The sequence below is a fragment of the Eschrichtius robustus genome, chromosome 10, assembly GCF_028021215.1.
Source record: "Eschrichtius robustus isolate mEscRob2 chromosome 10, mEscRob2.pri, whole genome shotgun sequence".
In the NCBI taxonomy this organism is placed as follows: Eukaryota; Metazoa; Chordata; class Mammalia; order Artiodactyla; family Eschrichtiidae; genus Eschrichtius; species Eschrichtius robustus.
Window position 1 is genome coordinate 75,343,690 of NC_090833.1, and position 25,582 is coordinate 75,369,271.

Consider the following 25,582-nt stretch of genomic DNA (forward strand, 5'->3'; position numbering starts at 1 on the left):
CAAGATTTCATTTGGTCAAAGAATTCTATAGCTAAAAGATACTTGAAAACCACTATTCTAAAATGTAACTCTCTTGTTTGTCTTGAGGGTATGATAGCAAAAAGTGCAAATACTTTCTCATATGTATAAGACTTTAAGGATTTTCTGTGATAATCTTTGTGTTTTTTTATAAGAAAGTAAAGTGGAGAATAAGGAAATACATGGATTTGGGGATTGAGAAGAGAAGGATGTAAAATAAGTCTGTGTTTTGTTTTATTATAAATTTATTTGTTTTTGGCTGCGTTGGGTCTTCATTGCTGCGCGCGGGCTTTCTCTAGTTGCGGCGAGCGGGGGCTACTCTTTGTTGCGGTGAGTGGGCTTCTCATTGCGGTGGCTTCTCTTGTTGCGGAGCATGGGCTCTAGGCACGCGGGCTTCAGTAGTTGTGGCACACGGGCTCAGTAGTTGTGGCACACGGGCTCAGTAGTTGTGGCTTGCAGGCTCTAGAGCGCAGGCTCAGTAGTTGTGGCGCACGGGCTTAGTTGCTCCGCAGCATGTGGGATCTTCCTGGACCAGGGATTGAACCCATGTACCCTGCATTGGCAGGCGGATTCTTAACCACTGCACCACCAGGGAAGTCCCAATAAGTCTGTGTTGATGGGGCCAAATTTTGTACAGGTCAAATAAAATTTTTGTGTACGTTTATAAGGACTTTTAGATCACAAACTATGGTTAAATAACTTTTAAGTATCCTATTTAATTGAGACTGAGTAAAAGTTAATTGATTTTTCCCCTCAATATTGTAAGAGGAATATTGTATACTTTTGATTTCAGGAAGGAAAAACAAATTAGAAGTGTAGAAGAAGAAACTGAACAGGAAAAACAGGCAGCAGAGGGCATTATCAAAAATATGCCTCCTGAAAAACAAGTCAAGTATATAGAAATGAAAACCATGAATGAGAAATTGTTGCAGGTAATACTAATTACTACTCTGTGCTGGGCATATAGCAGTCTTACTACTAAAAATGTGATCTGAAGGTGGGCAGCATTGGCATCCCCTGAGAGCTTGACTAAACCTACTGATCAGAGTCTTCATTTTAACAAGATGATTCATATGGACATTTGAATTTAGGAAGCACTGATCTAGAAAATTTTGTTTTCTTATGTTGCATAACGACCTAGCTTTTACTCTATTATTCAGTTCTATGCATCATTCATTTTTGCAGGTCATAAAGATACATGAAACACTTGTTGTTTAATGAACTTTTAATGAAAACATTAAAGGTCCTCATACACCAGAGCCATATGGATATTTACTTTCCTTTTCTTCCTGCCTAATAAACAGCAAGTCGTTTACTTGCTATGTCCTTAATTTGAACAGCTATTGTCCCCTAATTATGGTGTTTAAATAAGCAATTTGGATGCCTGCTGAGGGATTATTGAGAATCCTCTCAACATTCAGTCATGGTGGTGACTCAGATTTGCAAGGTAGTGCCCTTTGATGCCCAGATATCCCTTAACCAGTTAACAGAGAATTAGTCCCCACAAATGCCAATAATGAATGTAGTTCTAGTTTCTCAGATAATCCTTTATTGACAATTTAATATAACTTTTTATTTTAGACAGAATTTATAACATATAATGAAACATTGTTGAAAGAATATTATAAAAATGCCAAAATATTATCAAAATATAGCTAATATCACACAGGGGTGTTTGAATGGGTTGGTTGGCCCTTGAACAACTTGGGTGTTAGGCACACTGACCCCTGTGCAGTTTAAATCTGTGTATAATTTATAGTTGGCCCTCAGTATCGAAGGTTCCACATCCATGGATTCAACCATCCATGGATTAAGTAGTACTGTAGTATGTATTTCTTGAAAAAAATCCACATGTCAGTGGACCCATGCAGCTCAAACTTGTCTTATTCAGGGGTCAACTATAAACAGTTCAAGGGTCTTATCCCTAAGAGTGAGCCATATAAATGGCTACAGGTCTTGGCCTTAAAAGAAAATAGGCAAAAGATATGGAAATATGGTTAAAAAGACAAATAAAAATTATAACTTTAAACAGTACCATCATTAATTTGAAGTCTTCTGATATTTGATATTCTCAGAACACAGTGATGATTCACTGTGAAAACTTCTGGCTCCCTTTAAAAAGCTCATAAGTATTTTAAAAGGTAGGTCATGGCAAGGTTTTTAGTAATAATGAAATAAATTGGCAAAAATAGAAATAATGAATGTTAGTAAATTCTAGTCAGATTTTAAGATATGGGTTGAAAACATTTACAAAATTTACTTTGTCACATCTGTATTTGAAATGTTGAGAAAGAAATTATTCTTAATGTAATTTGCATATATATTTGCTTTTTTTTCCTTCTTCTTAGGAATTAGATACACTTCAGCAACAACTAGATTCACTGAACATGAAAAAAGAGAGCTTGGAATCTGTAAGTAAAAATCAAGTAAAAGTTTTCATATTACTCCGCTACAAAAGAAAATTCAGTTAAATATATTAATGGAACTCATTCAGGTACATATTTATTTAGTAGTTTACTAATAGGAATGTAATAATTTTTTTTCCTGTTCAGGACCGCAAATATCTTAGTTTAGTAAGAAAACAGATTCAGTTATTGAGTACCTACCCTGTACAAAAATCATTCTGCCTTGCTGAGGCACACAAAATCTAATGGTAATTTAAAACTACCAATGGCATTTTTCACAGAACTAGAACAAAAAATTTCACAATGTATGGAAACACAAAAGACCCCGAATAGCCAAAGCAATCTTGAGACAGAAAAACGGAGCTGGAGGAATCAGGCTCCCTGACTTCAGACTATACTACAAAGCTACAGTAATCAAGACAGTATGGTACTGGCACAAAAACAGAAATATAGATCAATGGAACAGGATAGAAAGCCCAGAGATAAATCCACGCACATGTGGTCACCTTATCTTTGATAAAGGAGGCAAGAATATACAATGGAGAAAAGACAGCCTCTGCAGTAAGTGGTGCTGGGAAAACTGGACAGCTACATGTAAAAGAATGAAATTAGAACACTCCCTAACACCATACACAAAGATAAACTCAAAATGGATTAAAGACCTAAATGTAAGGCCAGACACCATCAAACTCTTAGAGGAAAACATAGGCAGAACACTCTATGACATAAATCACAGCAAGATCCTTTTTGACCCACCTCCTAGAGAAATGGAAATAAAAACAAAAATAAACAAATGGGACCTAATGAAACTTCAAAGCTTTTGCACAGCAAAGGAAACCATAAACAAGACCAAAAGACAACCCTCAGAATGGGAGAAAATATTTGCAAATGAAGCAACTGACAAAGGATTAATCTCCAAACTATACAAGCAGCTCATGCAGCTCAATATCAAAAAAACAAACAACCCAATCCAAAAATGGGCAGAGGACCTAAATAGACATTTCTCCAAAGAAGATATACAGATTGCCGACAAACACATGAAAGGATGCTCAACATCATTAATCATTAGAGAAATGCAAATCAAAACTACAATGAGGTATCACCTCACACCAGTCAGAATGACCATCATCAAAAAACCTACAAACAGTAAATGCTGGAGAGGGTGTGGAGAAAAGGACACCCTCTTGCACTGTTGGTGGGAATGTAAATTGATACAGCCACTATGGAGAACAGTATGGAGGTTCCTTAAAAAACAAAAAATAGAACTACCATATGACCCAGCAATCCCACTACTGGGCATATACCCTGAGAAAACCATAATTCAAAAAGAGACATGTACCACAATGTTCATTGTAGCACTATTTATAATAGCCAGGTCATGGAAGCAACCTAAGTGTCCATTGACAGACGAATGGATAAAGAAGATGTGGCACATATATACAATGGAATATTACTCAGCCATAAAAAGAAACAAAATTGAGTTACTTGTAGTGAGGTAGATGGACCTAGAGTCTGTCATACAGAGTGGAGTAAGTCAGAAAGAGAAAAACAAATACCGTATGCTAACACATGTATATGAAATCTAAAAAAAAAATGGTTCTGATGCACCTAGGGGCAGGACAGGAATAAAGACGCAGACTAGAGAATGGACTTGAGGACACGAGGGGGAAGAGTAAGTTGGGATGAAGTGAGAGAGTAGCACTGGCATATATACACTAGCCAATGTAAAACAGGTAGCTAGTGGAAAGCAGCCACATAGCACAGGGAGATCAGCTCGGTGCTTTGTGACCACCTAGACGGGTGGGATAGGGAGAGTGGGAAGGAGACGCAAGAGGGAAGGGATATGGGGATATATATATACATATAACTGATTCACTTTGCTATATAGCAGAAACTAACACAACATTGTAAAGCAATTATACTCCAATAAAGATGTTAAAAAAAAAACATACAAACAAGAGACTAAAAACAAATGAAGAGGGAGAAGTCAGTTCATTACTTTAAAGATGTAAAAGCTTGCGTTTGTTTTATTATTTGTTTATTTAAAGCGTTTTTAAATTCACAAAACATGTTTTTTATTAAAAAATTGAATAAGATGAAAGTAAAAATGCCTATTTCTTTTCCCTCTTTCCAGACAGAACTGCTCTCACATTTATTGAGTGATTACTATGTGCTTTTTTTGAGCTCTTTACATATGTCACCAGCATTGTCATTTTATCTTCACAGCAATCCTATAATCCTACCTTCATTTTACTGTTGAGAAAAACCTTAAGTGGGATGTACACTGGATATGCTGTCTCCAGCTTTTTTTTTTTTTAACCTAACATTCTCTCTTGAATGTCTATTCATGTCAGCTCTTAAGATATCTTTCTCATTATTTGAAATTACTGCATTGTATTACATTGTATGACTATATATAGCACAGCCTTGTAGATGACTAGGTTGTTTATATTGATAGTTTTTTGAGATTATAAAACAATGCTGTAGTGAAAACACACATTTTATGCAAAGTTACTACGAGTGTATCTTAAGATAAATTTCTTGCATTGGGTCAGAAGGTGCAAACTTCTAAAACGTTGTAACATTGACAAATTGCCTTCCAAAAAAGTTCCATTTTCTACTCCTAATCTCAATGTATGAGAGTGCGTATTTCCCCCTGTACTCATTAACAGCTGCATTATCCATGCACCTTTTCCATTTTTACTTGTTTAATAGTTTAAAATTAGTATCTTGTTTTAATTTTCATTTATTTATACAAAAAGTTGAGTATCTCTTTATATATTTGTTGGCCAATGTATTCTTTTTCTGCAAACTACCTTCCCACTGTCTGTACATCAAATCTTGCCTGCCTTTCTTGATTTCCTATGTATTCAGGCAGCTATAACGATGAGAGGATTAGTAACAATTGTAAATTGACATGATTGCTTTCACCTAGCTTGCAAAAGAAATAAACCATGAGTATTTTGTAATCATTCTTTTGGAAATTTGCTATTGAAAAAACTAGTTTGCTTAAAAATATTAAGACGATTTTCTATATCCAGTTGTCTACATGTGGGTACACAGAATTTTTATTTTCTTTGATCTCTGTGGTAATAAAAATATGCTTCAAGGAATAAGGACTGCATTTATATAGTATTAATACAGCCAGCTTTCAGAATTCCTCACTATCTTTTTAGGGTGTGTAGGAGAGAGTTAGGTCTTATTTCATTGGCAGATTTAGTTTCCACAGGAAGAGGTGTAGGGTATAACCTTGGAGTTAGTGCTTCTATTGATGCCACTCTACTTTGGCATTAGTACATGTATGCCTAAAATTACATGAATTTAAAGAAATTTACAGTATTCTCAAATGAAGAAAATGTAGATCCTAATTCTGTTTAACTTTAGCTGGATTCCTTTGTGGGTCTTTTTGGTGCGGGGGGAGATTTGTTCTTCACGATAACATCATGTCAAGTATCAATCAAGTCGTGTTTATTGCATATCTGCTGTATGCTCCCTACTGTGCTAAGTATTGCTGATTCAGTTCATAGGAGTGTGAAAAAAATCAGGTGAAAGGTCAACATGAGCTTGAGTCTTCAGGGGTGGTTTTATCAAGATGCAATAATGAACATGTCTATAGGTGGTTAAGCAAAAGGGAAGGGGAAGGTACTATGAAAAGGGATACATCAAAATGTCTGCATTTTTTCTATCGGTATTTTATTATCATGCCTTTTCACCTGAAGCTAATACATTAGTTAAGCTGTGTATATAACCCTTTGCCTATGGACTTTCAAACATTTCCTCTTGTTCACTTTTTCCTTTTTTTAAGATTCCTTCTCTTTTGCTTTCAAAAAGGAGGAGGTCTCCCCTCTTAAAAATCTTGTTCATACTGTGGGCCTGGTTTCAGATATCATTAACTTTTTTTTTTTTCATGATTAACTTTTATTTTTGTTAACTTAGAAAAATTATTTAGATATCAGATCATCAGTTTTCTCATCTGTAAAACAGAGATGATAGTACTATCTTACAGAGTTGCTTTGAGTGTTAGAGATAGTGTATAAAAAATATGAAGTATAGTGCCTGGCACAGAATACGTGCTCAATAAGTAACAGCTTCAAATGTCATTTTCATCATCATAATCACCACTACCACCAACATCCCTCGCTCTTTTGGTTATCATTTAAAATGATCACATCCCTTATTTTCTCTTTGTGAACAGTAGAACAGTGGTGAATACATGATAATTTTACTACTCATGTCTATTAGTTTCCTAGTGCTGCTGTAATAAAGTATCACAAACTGGGTGACATAAAACAACAGAAATTTTCTTGTAGTTCTGGAGGCTAAAAGTCTAAAATCAAAGCATCAGCAGAGACTTGCTTCTTCTGGGACACTAGGTAGAATCCTTCCTTGCCTCTTCCTAGCTTCTGGTGCTGGCTGTCAATCCTTGGCATTTGTTCCTTGACTTGTAGCTACAACACTCCATTCTTTGCCTATATCATCAAATGGCATTCTCCTCAGGTGTCTCTGTTTTTATCTCTTCTCTTCTAATAAAGAGCAGTTAATACTGGATTAAGGTCCACTTTAATGACCTCAAGATAATCTTAACTTGATTAAATCTGCACAGACTCCATTTCAAATTAGGTCATGTTCACAGGTGCTGGAGATTAGGACTTCAGCATACATTTTGGGGGGACATAATTCAACCCATAACATTGTAGGAAAGCATATATATGATCTATTCAGGGGAAAATATCTTCCCTCTAGAGATCAGTTCCTTGGACTTTGGATTGGGTTTTGTGGTTAAAGTTATACATACATCGTTACATTTTCTTTATTATCTTCCCATTGGTAAAGATGTCTTTATCTTTGTTTAGGTCTTATATTTAGAAAATAAAATAAACTAAAGCTACCACCTTCTTGTGAATCTTAGACTGAAAATTGCTTATGAAAGTATATAGGGATTTATTTTTATTCTTCCATGTTTAGAAACGTGCTTTGTAGCATTATTGAGTACTCTAGGTTCTTGATGTCTCTATTTAAAGATGCTGGTAGTTTAAATTTGTCCTTAGTCTTATAAACTGAAAACTATTTGAATAGTTTTTGATAAAATACTAAAATTATTTTAATTCTCTTCAGGAAATAGCACACTCCCAGGTAAAACAGGAGGCTGTATTGTTGCATGAAAAACTTTATGAGTTGGAGTCCCATCGAGATCAAATGATTGCAGAAGACAAAAGCATGGGATCCCCAATGGAAGAGAGAGAGAGATTACTTAAGCAGGTAGGAAAAACAAACATACTTATTTTATTATGTCAGGATTTGGTAAATATATCAGTATGTTTTATTTAAGGCATATGAATTGAACAGAAAGCTAATAAGCTTATTTTCTTAAAAAACAGTGAAAAGTGAACTCCATCTAAATTAATATGAACTGCTTGACCAAGAAGATCTAGGTAAAAGTCATTTCTCAAATAAACTTTTTTTTTTTTTTTACTTAAATCCTTATTTTATATGGTCTTCATGCATATTTTGGTCATTTTTTCATGTTTTGGATCCTTATAAAAAAACTTGAAACTCTTCTTATTGGTCAGTAAATAATTAATCTTATTGAAGATGTATTCCATTATTTGTTTTGGGCCTCATATTTAGAAAATGAAGTGCCCCAAGGCTGACGACTTTGTGTGGTTATTTCTATCAGTGCCACCATGAAGTGAATGGAATTAAAATGTCCTGTGAAATCACAGTATGTCACCATGTTATGTCACATGTGTTCAGTAGCTTTCTTACTATCCCAAGGCTGGCTTTAATTTAGCCTATTGTTTATCCTGAGACACCCTAAATATACAGCCCTTAGGAGCCTATATATTTGGGAGCACCTCTAGTCAGGAACCTACAAATGGGACTCCTTTGTGGTCTTAGATTGAATCCAGTGGGTTTGCAGGAACCTTAGGGATCAACTCAGGAGCTATTTAAGTGTTAGAATCATTCTAGAAAGGTATCAAAATCTAGAATCTCTGAAGTTCCTTGGAAAGAGATCATTGAAGGCAGGGGATGAAGAGTGATCTTGGGATAGAATTTCTAGATAGAATACAGAATGACTAGTTAAATTTGAATTTCAGATAAGCAGTGAATAATCTTTTAGAATAAATATATATGTAAAGATAATAAGTGTATTCCAAATACATACCACAAAAGTTATTCATTGTTTTTCTGAAATTCAAATGTAATGGGGATTGCTAAATCTGGCAGCCCTACCATGTGCGTGGGTTGGGGGTGGGGAGCAGGGGGAGCAGGGGTGGGGAGACAGGCTCAAAAATCCTAGATATTTATGTAAATTGATCCAGGCCTGAAGTTGTGTTAACTTCTTGGTGCCATGTGGATAGGTATGGATATTTATCAGTCACCACTCTTCCTTTGAGGAGGAAAGAAAAATCTGTGAATAATTCCCTAATGATGTTCCTTTTAACTTCAAAGGTTGAATTTCAAGAAATAAGTTCAAAGCGACTAGATTTGATATTTTTGTACACACCCTAGAAGGAAAATCTCTTTAAGATAGCCTAACAATGAGTAATTCTTTAAATTCTGTTTTCTCTTTATGCCTTTATAGGTTAAAGAAGATAATCAGGAAATAGCCAGCATGGAGCGACAGTAAGTACTTCTATACTAGGACATTTTATATTCATTTCTCATCTTTTAAATTGCATTCTAAATGTGTAAGAGGTGCATATTGTTACAGTCATTTTTTCTGTGATTCACATTGACAATATTGATGCAGCTTTCAGTTTGATTTATAGCTTCAAATAATTCTTTGAATGTTTAGTTAAGAGCCATTACATAGTATAATTGCTTTTTAAAAACAGCTTTATTGTGATATAATACATACCATACAATTCACATATTTAAAGTGTACAATTCAGAGTTTTTTAGTATATTCACAGAGTTGTGCAACCACCACCTCAGTCAATTTCAGAACAGTTCAGTCACCCCAATAGAAACCCATATCCCTTAACCATCACACCTCTCATCCCCCATTCCCAGCCCTAAGCAACCACTGTACCTTATGTCTCTGTAGATTGGCCTGTTCTGGACATTTTATATAAATGAAAGCATACAATATATGGTCCTATGTGGCTGGATTCTTACACTTAGCATAATGTTTTCAGGGTTCATCTGTGTTGTAGCATGTATCAGTATTTCATTTCTTTTTATTGCCAAATAATATCCCATTGTGTGGCTATACCATATTAATTTATCCGTTCATTAATTGATGGACATGTGGATTGTTTTTATTTTTTGGCTGTGATGGATCATGCTGGTATGAACAATCGTGTACATGTTTTTGTGTGGACATATATTTTCGCTTCTCTTGGGTATTTACCTAGGAGTGGAATTTACCTAGGAGTGCTGGTTCTTACGGTAACTCTATATTTAACTTTTTGAGGAGGTGCCAGACTATTTTCCAATGCAGCTGCACCATTGTACATTTTCACCAGCAGTGTATAAGTGTTCCAGTTTCTCCATGACCTTATCAACACTTGTTATTATCTGTCATTTTTGATTACTGTGTAGCCGTCATAGTAGGTGTGAAGTGGTATCATTGATTTGCATTTTCCTGATGATTAATGAATGATGTTGAACTTTTTTTCCTGTACTTATTGGTCATATATGTATATTCTTTGGAGAAATGTCTATTCACATTCTTTGCCCTTTTTTTCTTGTTTTTTTTTTTGTTTTATTTATTTAGTTATTTATTTTTTATAGATCATTATTGGAGTATAATTGCTTCACAATACTGTGTTAGTTTCTGTTGTACAAAAAAGTGAATCAGCCATATGCATACATATATCCCCACATCCCCTCCCTCTTGAGCCTCCCTCCCACCCTCCTTATCCCACCCCTCTAGGTCATTGCAAAGCACCAAACTGATCTCCCTGTGCTTTTGCCCATTTTTAAATTGGGTTATTTATTGTTTTATTATTGAGTTGTAAGAGCTCTTTATATATTCTAAATAAAGTCTCTTATCAGATAAATGATTTGCAAAATTTTTCTTCCATTATTTGGGTTTTCTTTTCACTTTCTTTATGGTGTCCTTTGAAGCACAGAAGTTTTAAATTTTTTTTTAAGACTTTATTTTTTTAATAAATTTATTTATTTTATTTGTTTATTTTTGGCTGCATTGAGTCTTCATTGCTGCGCACAGGCTTTCTCTAGTTGCAGCGAGCAGGGGCTACTCTTTGTTGCGGTGCCCGAGCTCCTCATTGCAGTGGCTTCTCTTGTTGCGGAGCACGGGCTCTAGGTGTGCAGGCTTCAGTAGTTGTGGTGCACAGGCTTATTTGTTCTGCGGCATGTGGGATCTTCCCATACCAGGGGTCGAACCTGTATCCTCTGCATTGGCAGGCAGATTCTTAACCACTGTGCCACCAGGTCCCAGTAGTTTTAAATTTTGATTATATCTGGTTTATTTATTTTTTTCTTTTGTCGTTTGTGCTTTTGGTGTCATATGTAAGAAACCAATGCCTAGTTCAATTTCATGAAGATTTATGCGTATGTTTTTTTATTTAAGTGTTTTATAGTTTAGTTCTTATGTTTAGATCTATGACCCACTTTTAGTTAACTTTTGTGTATGGTATGAGGTAGGAGTCCAGTTTTATTCTTTGCTTGTGCATATCCAGTTATCCCAGCACCATTTGTTGAAATATTCTTTCAACAAATATTATTTAATGTTCTTTCTCTGTTTAATTGTTTTGGCACCTTTGTCAAAAATCAATTGTAGGGGCTTCCCTGGTGGCACAGTGGTTGAGAATCTGCCTGCCAATGCAGAGGACACGGGTTTGAGCCCTGGTCTGGGAAGATCCCACGTGCCGCGGAGCAGCTGGGCCCGCGAGCCACAATTACTGAGCCTGCGCGTCTGGAGCCTGTGCTCCACAACAAGAGAGGCCGTGATAGTGAGAGACCCGCGCACTGCAATGAAGAGTGGCCCCCACTTGCCACAACTAGAGAAAGCCCTCGCACAGAAATGAAGACCCAACACAGCCATAAATAAATAAATAAAAATTAAAAAAAAAAAAATCAATTGTATATAGATACAGGGTCTTATTCCTAGGCTCACAATTCTATTCCATTGTCTGTCCTTAAAAGGATATGTCTGTCCTTATTCCAGTGTCATACTGTCTTGATTACTATAGCTTTGTAGTAAGTACAACTGCTTTTGTTAAAATTTTAACCCATATAATCTTCTCTCAATGGTAAATTTTCTCTTATTTTCTAACTTTTCAGACAAACTTGCTAACTTAGTTTAGTTTATATAAACCTACAAAAAGAAGGTTGCTAAAGATTTTTTATTTTCTTAATATCACAAGTAAAGCTCAAAAGAAGGCTGGGGAAGGGTCTACTGTTGAAGTCAGGCAAGCCAACATTCTCAGAACACACTTGTACTCTAAATACGAATCATGAAAAAAGATTTTTCTCTCAAAATTTATAATATTGTCCTCAGAATAAAGCATACTATTTATTGATATTGTTTCTGCAGATTCGAAAAGATTTAAGATTTCGTAACATCATTACTAAATGTTTTTACTGAATATCTAAATTGTCGGCCATAAATTCATTAAATAATATTTTCAACAGGTTAACAGATATAAAAGAAAAAATAAATCAGCTTAATGAAGAAATTAGACAACTTGACATGGATTTAGAAGAACACCAAGGTAATTTTAAAAATATTTTTATGATGTATAATATAGATACATAGCAGTATTTATACAGTATTAACTTGGGCCTCAGGGACTGTTTACCTGGGGTTTATTATTTAATTCTTTGTGACATCACTAAGTTTAACTATTAAAATACTAAACTGTTAAAATATTTAGTAGTAGTAACTAAATATTATAGTAAGTATTGAATCATTTAAGTAATATTTTAAATATTATAGTTAGTATTGAATTTTAATAGTAACTAAATATTTTAATAGTAACTAAATATTATAGTTAGTATTGAATTATTTAAGCCAACTAAAAACTTATATAACTTAAAATGGTTATATAATGGCAAGAGTTCATTTTGTTTTGCAAAGAAATTTTTTTGTTAATTGGGATATAGTTGTTTTACAATGTTGTGTTAGTTTCTACTGTACAGCGAAGTGAAGTAGAGTTCCCTGGGCTATACAGCAAGAAATTTTTTTTTTTAATCAAGTAAAATGGTTTAAAGTTGCTCACAGATTTCTAAGTTATACTTCTTCAGTATTGTCAGCTATTAACTGGGGTAAGTGGTAGAGTTACAGGGGAGTGAGGATCAAGTCACAAATATCACAAAAAATGCAGGAAGAATTATTCGCTAGGGGACCCACTAATGTGGTGGCAAGTACTGATTATTCCAGTCCTCTCTCAGCTTTCCCCAGCAGTGGGATTTGAAGAGCCAAGGCAGGGACCAGAGCACTTGCGGTGGAAATGCTGGGGTGGGGATTTGGGAGCTACAGAGTATGTGTGGTTGAGGGAAGAGTTTGGGCATCACAGGTTCCTAACCAGCTTGTCTCTAACAAGGGAGGAAAAGCTGGGTTACTATGGCACTTTAATCACAGATTAACTGCAAACCAGTTAATATGCTATTGAATTATCAAGAGATGACTATATATTCTTATGAGTTAGATATTCTATTGTAAATAATATGCCTATTATGGCTAAAGAAACATTCATAGCAGGGGAAAAGGGTGTTCTTTTCCTAAATTAATTTTTTATTTCAATTTTAATGCAGTGTATTAGTTTTATTTATGCATTTTATTGATTTATGAATAATAGCATTAGCTACTATTAATTGATTACTTACCTGGACTGGTTACTTTGTGATCTTTGCAGGAACACTTTGAAGGCTTCTGACCTCTTTTATGCTTGTTGAAACTCAGAGAAGCTAGTAAGGGGTAAAGTCTAGATATAAACCAAGTTCTCTTTGACCCCAAAGTGTTATTTCTATTGCCCAAACCTAATCTTGGCTTTCTGATATGAAGTGCTTTATTTGTGAAATAAAAATATTCTTGTGAAATGCTTACAGTCTTATTTACATGTGGCTACATGTAAACAAGACATCTAAAATCAGACAAACTTTAAGTCCTGGTTATTAGGTAAGTAAACTTATCTGAGCTTTCATTTTCTCATCTGCAAAATGAATATAGTGGTCCTACCTCACTAAGATTTACGAATAGTAAATGGTACACATGGAAAGGTAGGTTCACAAAAAATTGTTACTAAGGTCATGTTGTTTTCTTTATTAAATTATTTTATTGCTTTTAATTTATGTAGATCTAGTATATAGATTTTCTTTGTTAATAAATTATTCTGAGAAATCTGATAATGTTCTTGATTTCAGATGCTTTATGGGATACAGTTTAAATAATAGTCCTCCTTCTAAATTTAAATTTCTAGCAGAATTCTATTTATTTTTCCTGTAAAATAACTCATTTGGGGGTAACAATTTATTATTAATTGCTAGTTCTACGATAAATAGAATGCTTTGAATTGTAGCTTCCCTTTTCCTTTTTGTTTTCGTAAATTCTTTGTCCTTTTTTTTTTTTTTCTTTTTTTCTGGCCGCACCACAGCTTGCGGGCTCTCAGTTCCCCAACCAGGGATCGAATCGGTTCCTCCTGCAGTGGAAGTGAGGAGCCCTAACCACTGGACCACCAGGGAATTCCCTGTCCTTTTTGATTAATGTAGAAAGGCACAATCTATAATGTAATGTAATAGTAGCAAAAAAGCATATATATATGTACATATAAAAATATATGGGATATATAAATATTATGTATTGTATGTTCACATATATATCAATGCATTAGTTTTTTGTTCTTCTACTACACTTTGATCATCCTGGATTATTGGTTCAGCAGCACAGGGGTTTTTATTAGAAGGTCACTTGTTAGTTCAGGACCTCATTATTTCTTTCCTGAACTATTTCAGTAGTCTACTAACTGGTCCCCCGACCTCCAATCTTGCTCCCTCTCAGATTCATCCACCACAGTGTTGCCAGAGTGACTTATGTGAAATGTGATTCTGTATCATTCTCCACTTAACAGTGGTTCCCCATGACCTACAAGATAAAGTTTAAGAATCTCTGTATGGCATTCTAGTCCCTCCATAATCTGGCCTGTACATTGTCAGCCTCCTCTCCTACCCCTCAGCATCTCTATCCTTACATTCTAAGAATAATAATAATAATAATCTACCAGTGGTACCTCACACCTCACCCTCTTTATCATACATCAAAGGATTGTTTCATGCTCAATCCTTTGCTCCTATTATTTGTTCCCTTTTCTTGAATGTTCTTTTCCCTGTTACTTACTTTACTAACTTCTCATTTTTTAAGATCTAGCTCAGCTATCCTTTCATATCCAACATAGTAACCCTAACTTCTCTCCCTGACCTATTTCTGGGCTGGGCTAAGTGAGTGATCCCCTCCGTTATCAGAACACACGGCGTAAATGTACTGACCACTTTACTTTACCACTTTCTACTTAGGTGTTTGTCTTTTCCCTTAGGCTATACATCCTCCAGGGCAGGGACTGTGTCTTGTTCACTTTGGTAACCTCTTTCATCAACACTGCCTGGGAAAATAAACATTCAATAAGTCTTTGTGGAATGAATTAAACAGTCCTGTATTTTATTTATATATTTTTTTAATAATTATTATTTTTTTTGGCTGCACCGTGCAGCTTGTGGGATTTTAGTTCCCCATCCAGGGACTGAACCCAGGCCCTCAGCAGTGAGAGCATGGAGTCCTAACAGCTGGACAGCCAGGGAATTCCCAGTCCTGTATTTTAGAAGGGAAAGATTTGTAGAATGAATTAAAGGTGAGAGTTGGGCTCTAGTCACTTCTTTGGACCCTCTAGTTCTTAAGATATACAAATGCTCTCTTATCTACAGAGAGAGCTTGATTAGTTAGCAACAGTTTTATTACTTTTTAGAGGATTCCTACCTTCGATTTATGATTTCCAGTAAAGAGGTGGATTCTTATCTACATCTGCATTCTCAGCAGTCCCTTGACTCAAGATTGTGGATAATCTGCTCCTTAAGATGTGGAGGATTATCAAGTTATTTTGACTTTCTGGTCCATACTTATCTCTGTCCCCAGCTTTATTCCTTCTGGCCCATTTTATTAATTTCTTAGATGTTACCTGGTTTCTTCCATTTATGGCACCTGTGTGTAATCCAGCTAGGCCACCTTTTGCCTTGTAGGGGTTCTGGTTAACATAACATTTAAACCATAAATGTGTTTGTACATGTCTGACTTTGTTAGCACTTGCTCCAACCCTTCAGTTTTCAAATAAACTTTTAAAAGGTTTGTATAATTCATTCTAAATTTAAAGGCATCCTTTGATACTGGTTTAGGTACAGTTATGTTCTCTGCTAGATATTAATGGTGGTCCTGTAATCCAACAGCTTCTTCAAGTTCATCATATTTTTGCACTTTTTAAGTCCTTAAAGTTATAATTTGCTAAAAGTTACATTGTCTCAAAGTTAACTAAATAAAATCAATTAACAGTTATTTGGCTATTCTACAAAAATCTTCATTATTCCTAGATTATCAGTTTCTGTGACAATCTGGATAATGCAGAAAAAATCCTCATAATACACTTACACTTTTGACCAATTCTAGATGGGCTTCTTTGCTCTCAAATCTTTATTTAGTCTTTGTAAGTAATTTTTAAAGGTGAAATAATCTCATAACAGAGAATTTTCATTATAATAAGATGTCTTTACTTTTTTAAACTGCTGGGGGATTTAATCCTATTATGTTAAGTATTTGTTAGACTTCACCCCTACAGTAGTTTTACTTTATTGCTGGATCAGGTAATTTTGTTATATGGGTTCTAAAAATATTTAGGTTTAAATATGTGTACTATCCTATATTTTAGCAGGAAAGGAATTGTTACTATTTTTGCTAACTAGAAGCAGTGAGAAATAGCTCTATTGAAAGTTGTTATATGGTCAGAATTCGGCTACAATCTGCATCATTATTAAAGCAGAGCACTATTGGCAGATGCCATGCTACTTTTCAGAAAAGCCTGATTTCTCCTGGAATCCATCCTGATTTCTCCTTTCTCAGCTGAAGTGCCAACCATTAAATATTTACTTAATTGTTGCTTTTTAAAATGCTCCTTCTGTATGAGAAAGGGAAAGTAATGGAAAAGGCGTTGTAGCTCTAGGTGAAGGCAACAAGATAATAGTAGCCTATATTCTCATTCAACATAAGATATTATTTTTATTATTCTTTTACCTAAAGATTTACTTCTAACATATAGTTGAGTAATTAGTTTTTGATAAGGTAATTGTTGACTAAGAAAATTTATTCTCACCACAAATTAATTTTTGTATATTTCATATTGAAGGTCCCTCAAAGTAAATGGTGTTTATTGGTCCACTTAACTCAGGCCTCTACTGTACTCTTCACTATATTCCGTTAAATTCTAAAAAGAGCAGTGTTACTATTTTAAGACACGACAAAACCTTTCATGGTGTAGGAACACAAAATAAGTGATTGTCTATGCAGAACTCCTGAGCCTTTTGAAATTTGGTTAATTCTCAGCTTTACCCAGTGCAGCTTAGGTTTAGACTTTCTCAGGTCTGCTAAATTAGTTACCATTTGTCCATCTGCTTCCAGCTTCCACAATTTTATTACTATTGTTTCCTCTCCTATTTTCCTCATTGCTGGGAGTTTGACCTTTAAAAATTATTTTTACTATAATTTTAGTGGAGTTTGGGGGGTAGGGCAGGTTAGGGTTAGATGTGCATGTTCAACCTACCATCTTTGTCAAAAAATTACCAGTTATAAACTTACCCAGAATTTCTTTTTTTTTTTTTAAACATCTTTATTACAGTATAATTGCTTTACAGTGGTGTGTCAGTTTCTGCTTTATAACAAAGTGAATCAGTTATACATATACATGTGTCCCCATATCTCTTCCCTCTTGCGTCTCCCTCCCTCCCACCCTCCCTATCCCACCCCTCTAGGTGGTCACAAAACATCGAGCTGATCTCCCTGTGCTATGCGGCTGCTTCTCACTAGCTATCTATTTTACGTTTGGTAGTGTATATATGTCCATGCCACTCTCTCACTTTGTCCCAGCTTACCCTTCCCCCTCCCCATATCCTCAAGTCCATTCTCTTGTAGGTCTGCATCTTTATTCCCGTCTTGCCCCTAGGTTATTCTGACCATTTTCTTTTTTTTTTTTAGATTCCACATATATGTGTTATTAGCATACGGTATTTGTTTTTCTCTTTCTGACTTACTTCACTCTGTATGACAGTCTCTAGGTCCATCCACCTCACTACAAATAACTCAGTTTCATTTCTGTTTATGGCTGAGTAATATTCCATTGTATATATGTGCCACATCTTCTTTATCCATTCATCTGTCGATGGACATTTAGGTTGCTTCCATGTCCTGGCTATTGTAAATAGTGCTGCAATGAACATTGTGGTACATGACTCTTTATGAATTATGGTTTTCTCAGGGTATATGCCCAGTAGTGGGATTGCTGGGTCATATGGTAGTTCTGTTTTTAGTTTTTTAAGGAACCTCCATACTGTTCTCCATAGTGGCTGTATCAATTTACATTCCCACCAACAGTGCAGGAGGGTTCCCTTTTCTCCACGCCCTCTCCAGCATTTATTGTTTGTAGATTTTTTGATGATGGCCATTCTGACCGGTGTGAGATGATATCTCATTGTAGTTTTGATTTGCATTTCTCTAATGATTAATGATGTTGAGCAATCTTTCATGTGTTTGTTGGCAATCTGTATATCTTCTTTGGAGAAATGTCTATTTAGGTCTTCTGCCCATTTTTGGATTGGGTTGTTTGTTGTTTTGATATTGAGCTGCATGAGTTGCTTGTAAATTTTGGAGATTAATCCTTTGTCAGTTGCTTCATTTGCAAATATTTTCTCCCATTCTGAGGGTTGTCTTTTTGTCTTGTTTATGGTTTCCTTTGCTGTGCAAAAGCTTTTAAGTTTCATTAGGTCCCATTTGTTTATTTTTGTTTTTATTTCCATTTCTCTAGGAGGTGGGTCAAAAAGGATCTTGCTGTGATTTATGTCATAGAGTGTTCTGCCTGTGCTTTCCTCTAAGAGTTTGATGGTGTCTGGCCTTACATTTAGGTCTTTAATCCATTTTGAGTTTATTTTTGTGTATGGTGTTAGGGAGTGTTCTAATTTCATTCTTTTACATGTAGCTGTTCAGTTTTCCCAGCACCACTCATTGAAGAGGCTGTCTTTTGTCCACTGTATATTCTTCAGGCTCTGTTATCGTCATTGTTCTATCTTTTCTCTGATCTCACAAACTGACTTTTGTACTTCGATGGTAAATTTCAATGGAAAACTAGTATAATTGCTTGGAAGCTTTGGACAGTCAAAAATGCAACATAACCCCTTTCAGTCAGACTGACCCAAAACCCAACACACTATTAGATTTTCTGTACACAGACCAGGTGCCCTGCCGGTATTGCCAGAGCTGCCACCAGTTAGGAAGCTATAAATTGAGAATTTTTCCACTTGACAATATTAAATACCATATTGTTTTTCACCCCAAGTTAGGTTGTAAGCCCTGGAAAAATTCAAACTTGTAAATTTTTGTTATCTTTCAAGGAAGAGCCAGGGATGCTCTGTTAGAAAAGTGACTGTATTTAAGCCATGGATAAAACATTCTTAAGGGAATTTTGGTTTATATTGTTAAGATACCCAGAATTTCTGAAGAGTTTTAATCACCTTGAATGTACTTCATTTTATGGGTGTGTGTGTGTGTGTGTGTGTGTGTGTGTGTGTGTGTGTGTGTGTGTTGCCTCAAATGACCATTCTCGTGTATTGTCATTAACTGTGCAAATTATCAGTCAGCATCTAGGAGGTTACCCCTTCCTACTTTTTAAAAATTTTCCTTAAAGTAGTTAAAGTTATTTTAAAGACTCCAATTAACTTATTTTTTTAATTGTGTACTTTTTATATACAAATCTGGTGTGTACTTAATGTGGAAAATTCAAGCAATACGAAAGTGTATAAAGTAAAAATCATCTCCTTTCTCCTCATACTCATCCCATTCTTCAGAGGTAATCGTTGTTTACAGTTTGATATGTATAGCCTTTTAGACTTTTTTCTATACGTGGCATATATATATATATATATTTAATGTATATATATTTAATTGAGTGATACAGTTCTTCTGAGCTGAGTCTTCTCTTTTAACTGTATATAATGAACATTCTTCCATATGAGGATGTATATACTTCATTCTAAGAAGTATAACGTAGTAGCCAATGTCAGGGCTTTAAAGCCAGACTAAGAATGGTCCCTGGCATATATTTAAGTACTTACGAAAACTATTAGCTATAGTCATGTTGATATTCTTGTTAAATAGTATTAGCTGTATCCACATTGACATTAGGTTGTTTCTAATTTTTCACTACCAAGAACAATGCTGCAGTAAATAACCTTGATACATACATGTTTGTTAATTTGTATATTTCTATAGGCTAAATTTCTAGAAGTAAAATTTTGAATAGAAAGTTACTTATGTATACAATTCTGATTATTTTTGAAAATTTCTTTCCAGAAATGGTTGTACCAGTTTATACATCCAGCAGCAGTATGTGAAAGTGCTTCCTCACCAGTGCTAGTTACTTCTCTGACGGTTCACTGTTCTCAAAGGCCTGAATTTGTAGTACTACCATGATCCACGAGGTGGAGCTAATTTTCTGGACATCTGCATGCTCAGACAAGGCTTAAGGAACACAGTTAACAAAGTACAGTCACATTTCTCACCAAGAAGGATTTTTGGGCATTATTGCTCACTACAAATTATCCCTTCAAATTTAGAGTACAGTGTCTTCCCAAAGATTGATAAAATCTTTGATAAAATGGCATTGATAAAACCACAGAATATCATGTGGTTATTAATACAGCATATCACAGACATCTAAATATCTAACAGCTACAATGTGATAAATATGTATCATAATAGAAGTATGCATAAAATGCTACAGGATCATTGGATTACTGTCCTAAACTTCAAATGCATTCATTGCAATTTACTCTATAATTTATATGCTGCTTTCAAGAGTAGTAAAAACATAAAATACAACCCTTTTCTTTGGTTTGTCTGTAGGATACTTCTTCCTACTCATAGTTCCAAGGCCCAGGTTAGAAGCTTTTATTCTCTGATTATGTCAGGTAAAATAGAATTTATAAAGACAATAGTTTTGTTCTAGAGCACGGGTTCTGCAACCCGAATGCCAGGATTCAGATCTGGGCTGTGCTGTTTTACTGGCTGATCTCAGACGTGCTACTTGACCTTTCTGTACCTTAGTTTCCTCATCTTTAACGTGGGGATAATAACAGTACCTACCTTCCTTTTAGGGTTACTGTGAGGATTAGATGAATGGAGCGTGTGTGTGTGTGTGTGTGTGTATGACTCAGAATAGCATGCAATTTAAAAATTGCACATAAATGTTAGTTATTGGCTGTTATTATTAATGCTATTTATTTATTTATTTTTAGTTTTTTTTAAACAGCTTTACAAAGGTTTAATTGACATACAATAAAGTGCACATATTTAAAGTACATAATTTGATAAGTTTTGACATATGCATCCACCTGTGAAACCATCACCAGAATCAAGAGAGTAAACATACCCAACGGTCCCCAAAATCTCCTAATATGCTTTTGCAGCCTCTCCCTCCCACTCCTACCTGCCTCCCCAAGTAACCGATGATCTGGTTTCTGTCACTGTTGATTAATTTACATTTTCTAGAATTTTATATAAACAGAATCATTACTATGTACACATTTTTCTCTGGTCCTTCACTCAGCATAATTATTTTAAGATTTATCCATATAATTGCATGTGTCACCAGTTTGCTCCTGTTCATTGCTGAGTAGTATTCCACTGTGAAGATAAACCACAATTTATTTATTCATTCTTCTTTGCCTGACTTGGATTAATTATTTTTAATGATTCTATTTTATCTTCTTTATTGGTCTTTCAGTTATAATTCTTTGTTTTGTTATTTTAGTGGTTGCTTTAGGATATTGTGTATATCCTTAACGTATCACAGTCTACCTTCATGTTATATTATACCTCATTATGTATAGTATAAGAACCTTGACAATGGCATGCTTCTACTTCTCCCTTCCTGATCTTTGTGGTATTGTCATCACACATTTTCCTTTTACATATTTTATAAGGTAATAACTACATAGCTATTATTTTTGACAGTCAATTACATTTTTAAAAGATTACTAATAAGGAGCAAAATCTTACTATTTACCCATGTAGTTACCATTTCTGCTGTTCTTCAGTCCTTAGTGTAGATCCAGATTTCCATCTGGGATCTTTCTCTTTCTGCTTGAAGGACTTTAAACATTTCTTGTAGTTATGGTCTGCTGTTGATGAATGCTTTCAGCTTTTGTAGGTCTGAAAATGCCTCTTTGCCTTCATTTTCAAAGGATATTTTTGCTGGGTATAGTCAAGGTTGACAGATTTTATCTTTCAGTACTTTAAAGATGTTGGTCCACTGTCTTCTCACTTACATTGTTTCTGATTAGAAATCTCCTTTTTTTTTTTTAACATTTTTATTGGAGTATAATTGCTTTACAATGGTGTGTTAGTTTCTGCTTTATAACAAAGTGAATCAGTTATACATATACATTTATCCCCATATCTCTTCCCTCTTGCGTCTCCCTCCCTCCCACCCTCCGTATCCCACCCTTCTAGCTGGTCACAAAGCACCGAGCTGACCTCCCTGTGCTATGCAACTGCTTCCCACTAGCTATCTATTTTACATTGGGTAGGGTATATATGTCCATAAATACACTACCACTCTCTCACTTTGTCCCAGCTTACCCTTCCCCCTCCCCGTGTCCTCAAGTCCATTCTCTAGTAGGTCTGCGTCTTTATTCCCGTCTTGCCCCTAGGTTCTTCATGACCGTTTTTTTTTTTATTCCATATCTATGTGTTAGCATACGGTATTTGTTTTTCTCTTTCTGACTTACTCCACTCTGTATGACAGTCTCTAGGTCCATCCACCTCACTACAAATAACTCAGGTTCGTTCCTTTTTATGGCTGAGTAATATTCCATTGTATATATGTGCCACATCTTCTTTATCCATTCATCTGTTGATGGACAGTTAGGTTGCTTCCATGTCCTGGCTATTGTAAATAGAGCTGCAGTGAACGTTGTGTACCTGACTCTTTTTGAATTATGCTTTTCTCAGGGTATATGCCCAGTAGTGGGATTGCTGGGTCGTATGGTAGTTCTATTTTTAGTTTTTTAAGGAACCTCCATACTGTTCTCCATAGTGGCTGTATCAATTTACATTCTCACCAACAGTGCAAGAGGGTTCCCTTTTCTCCACACCCTCTCCAGCATTTATTGTTTGTAGATTTTTTGATGATGGCCATTCTGACCGGTGTGAGATGATATCTCATTGTAGTTTTGATTTGCATTTCTCTAATGATTAATGATGTTGAGCAATCTTTCATGTGTTTGTTGGCAATCTGTATATCTTCTTTGGAGAAATGTCTATTTAGGTCTTCTGCCCATTTCTGGATTGGGTTGTTTGTTGTTTTGATATTGAGCTGCATGAGCTGCTTGTAAATTTTGGAGATTAATCCTTTGTCCCTTGCTTCATTTGCAAATATTTTCTCCCATTCTGAGGGTTGTCTTTTCGTCTTTATGGTTTCCTTTGCTGTGCAAAAGCTTTTAAGTTTCATTAGGTCCCATTTGTTTATTTTTGTTTTTATTTCCATTTCTCTAGGAGGTGGGTCAAAAAGGATCTTGCTGTGATTTATGTCATAGAGTGTTCTGCCTATGTTTTCCTCTAAGAGTTTGATGGTGTCTGGCCTTACATTTAGGTCTTTAATCCATTTTGAGTTTATCTTTGTGTATGGTGTTAGGGAGTGTTCTAATTTCATTCTTTTACATGTAGCTGTCCAGTTTTCCCAGCACCACTATTGCAGAGGCTGTCTTTTCTCCATTGTATATTCTTGCCTCCTTTATCAAAGATAAGGTGACCATATGTAATGCTATTAATTTATAAACTGAAACTTCAATAACTTTCCTGGAGATTTTCCCAAAACATATTTGGAAAGTATTTTCCCCAGGATGTACAAGATAATATATTCAGTTTATCATCTGGTATCTGAGTTTCAAATGGCATCTTTACATTGCTGTTTTGCAGTTTCTCAATATACATACAATGAAGAAGAATGAATCATTGCTTATTGTTCAATTTGGGGATTGGTTAAACTATTCATTAGTATGGTGGTATTATCTTCAGACCAGGCACTTCAGCACCATCTGAAACTTGTTAGAAATAAAACTTCTTGGACTCTGCCCCAGACCTACTAAACATGAAACCTTGGGAATAGGGCTTAGCAGATTGTGTTTCAACAAACCCTCCTGATGATTCCAACGCATGCTAAAGTTTGATAACCACTGCTTTAGGAAATAATTAAGAACTTACATTGTGTTTAGTATACATGCCAAGGATTACTCATTATACCATCTGATTTTATGGACATTACTCTGTTGAAACAAACTTCTTCATAGTCCTTTTTATTTTCTTTAGAAATGGTGAGGCTTTAGGCAATAATTTAACTTTTACATATTTAGAGAATTTTTATTGTATATATTTTAAATGTCTCTAGTAGATAGAATAATCAGACCTTGTCTGCATAGCTGTAAAGAAACTTTCCTGCCAAAATTTAAAACATTTTGTTGAATGTATAATTGATAAATTGGGTGAAACTTGAAGCTAAATGTTAGTTTAAAACATTAAACTTAGATGTACTCATTTTAGCGTACCAGTTTAGCATTATTTAATATATTAGTTTATCACTTACTGCTATAGTGATGTGCGAAAAGTAGGTGAGAGAGAGACTGAATGTAAAAAGATGAAGTTTAATAGGACTCCAAAACTAATTAAAATTGAAGCAGGAGTGGGGGAGGAGAAAGTGCTGTAGCTTACTAAAATATGTGAAAATGTTAGAGGGGGTTTAGATAACTGCTCAGTGTGAATTCATGTGATAGAGCCTCCAGAACAGCTGGAATCCTAGATTGCATTAACAAAAGATGAATATGTGGACTATGAGAAGTGATAGTCTGCTTGGAATCCTGTTACTTGGCATCATACTTTAAAAGGAATGAAGAAGAACTGGAGTAAGAGTAGAATGAACAGAATGATAACAAGACTGAAACTATGCCACATAAGGAACACTTGAAGGTACTGAACGCTTGAAGGTACCGGGATATTTAGCTTGCCTCAGAAGGACCCCAAGTGCTAGAAAGGAAAGAATCCTACCTTCCAGCAAAAGTACCTCTGTGTTTATTTTTGCCCCTCCTCTCTAATTTTATTTGCTATCTGCTACTTTTTCTCCTCTAAAATCAGTAGGTCTGCTGACTTGGGGGCCTTGCAGCCAGGGGAGTCACTAGCATGTTCCTTGTTGTACACTGATCATGAGAGAAGATTGAGGTAGCTACCTGTTCTGGAAAATGGTGATCAGACCCTTCTCCAGGGTCAGAACTGCTTCTCAGAGTATAAAAGCCAAGATTGCTCTGTAAGCCTTGATTCAAGAGAACATTTTATGATAGAGAGGTAAAAGAGTCAGATGACCTTACTGACAAGTGAGGAGAAAGGTGGTTATGGTGGTACTCAGCCCTTTAGTGCTGGAAGAAGAACCTAGTTCCCTTACTCCACTGGCTGGCTATAGCTGAGAGTATCAAAAAGCAATAGTGTCCTTTCTGCAATATCCCAAGTCTTTTGTAACAGTCCGTACTCATTTCTTCTTTCCCCCTTATAAGGGGAAAGAGGCCTGAATTTATAGTGGAAATTTTTGGGTTCTTGTCTTACTAGAGCATAAATTTCTTGAAGGAAAATATCTTATTCATCTCTGTAATTCCTCCGTTACCTGTTAAAGTGCCTTGCTGATATGATACTTTCTATGTAAAAGCCTCCTGAACTCTTTTCACCCATCTGGTTATCATAGTACTTCATATATAGCTTAGTTACAATACTTATGTTGCATTGTAACTTTTTGCTTTTGTTCACCTAACAGATTGTACACCCTTCTAGGATAGAGTGGCAACTGTCTTGTTCATTTTGATATCCCCAACACCTGTTATAGTATCTGGCACATAATAGGTAC

General features: G+C 35.3%; 1 protein-coding gene across 3 annotated transcripts in view; it reads left to right on the forward strand.

The window, feature by feature from the left end:
• Nucleotides 1-25,582, forward strand: part of IFT74 (intraflagellar transport 74) — a 79,066-nt gene that overhangs the window by 32,112 nt on the left and 21,372 nt on the right. For all 3 annotated transcript variants that reach the window (XM_068552886.1, XM_068552888.1, XM_068552887.1), the window contains exons 9-13: nucleotides 812-950; nucleotides 2,367-2,429; nucleotides 7,539-7,682; nucleotides 9,010-9,050; nucleotides 12,030-12,109. In XM_068552886.1, coding sequence (XP_068408987.1) covers nucleotides 812-950; nucleotides 2,367-2,429; nucleotides 7,539-7,682; nucleotides 9,010-9,050; nucleotides 12,030-12,109 — 467 coding nt within the window. The remainder of the gene's footprint in view (nucleotides 1-811; nucleotides 951-2,366; nucleotides 2,430-7,538; nucleotides 7,683-9,009; nucleotides 9,051-12,029; nucleotides 12,110-25,582) is intronic.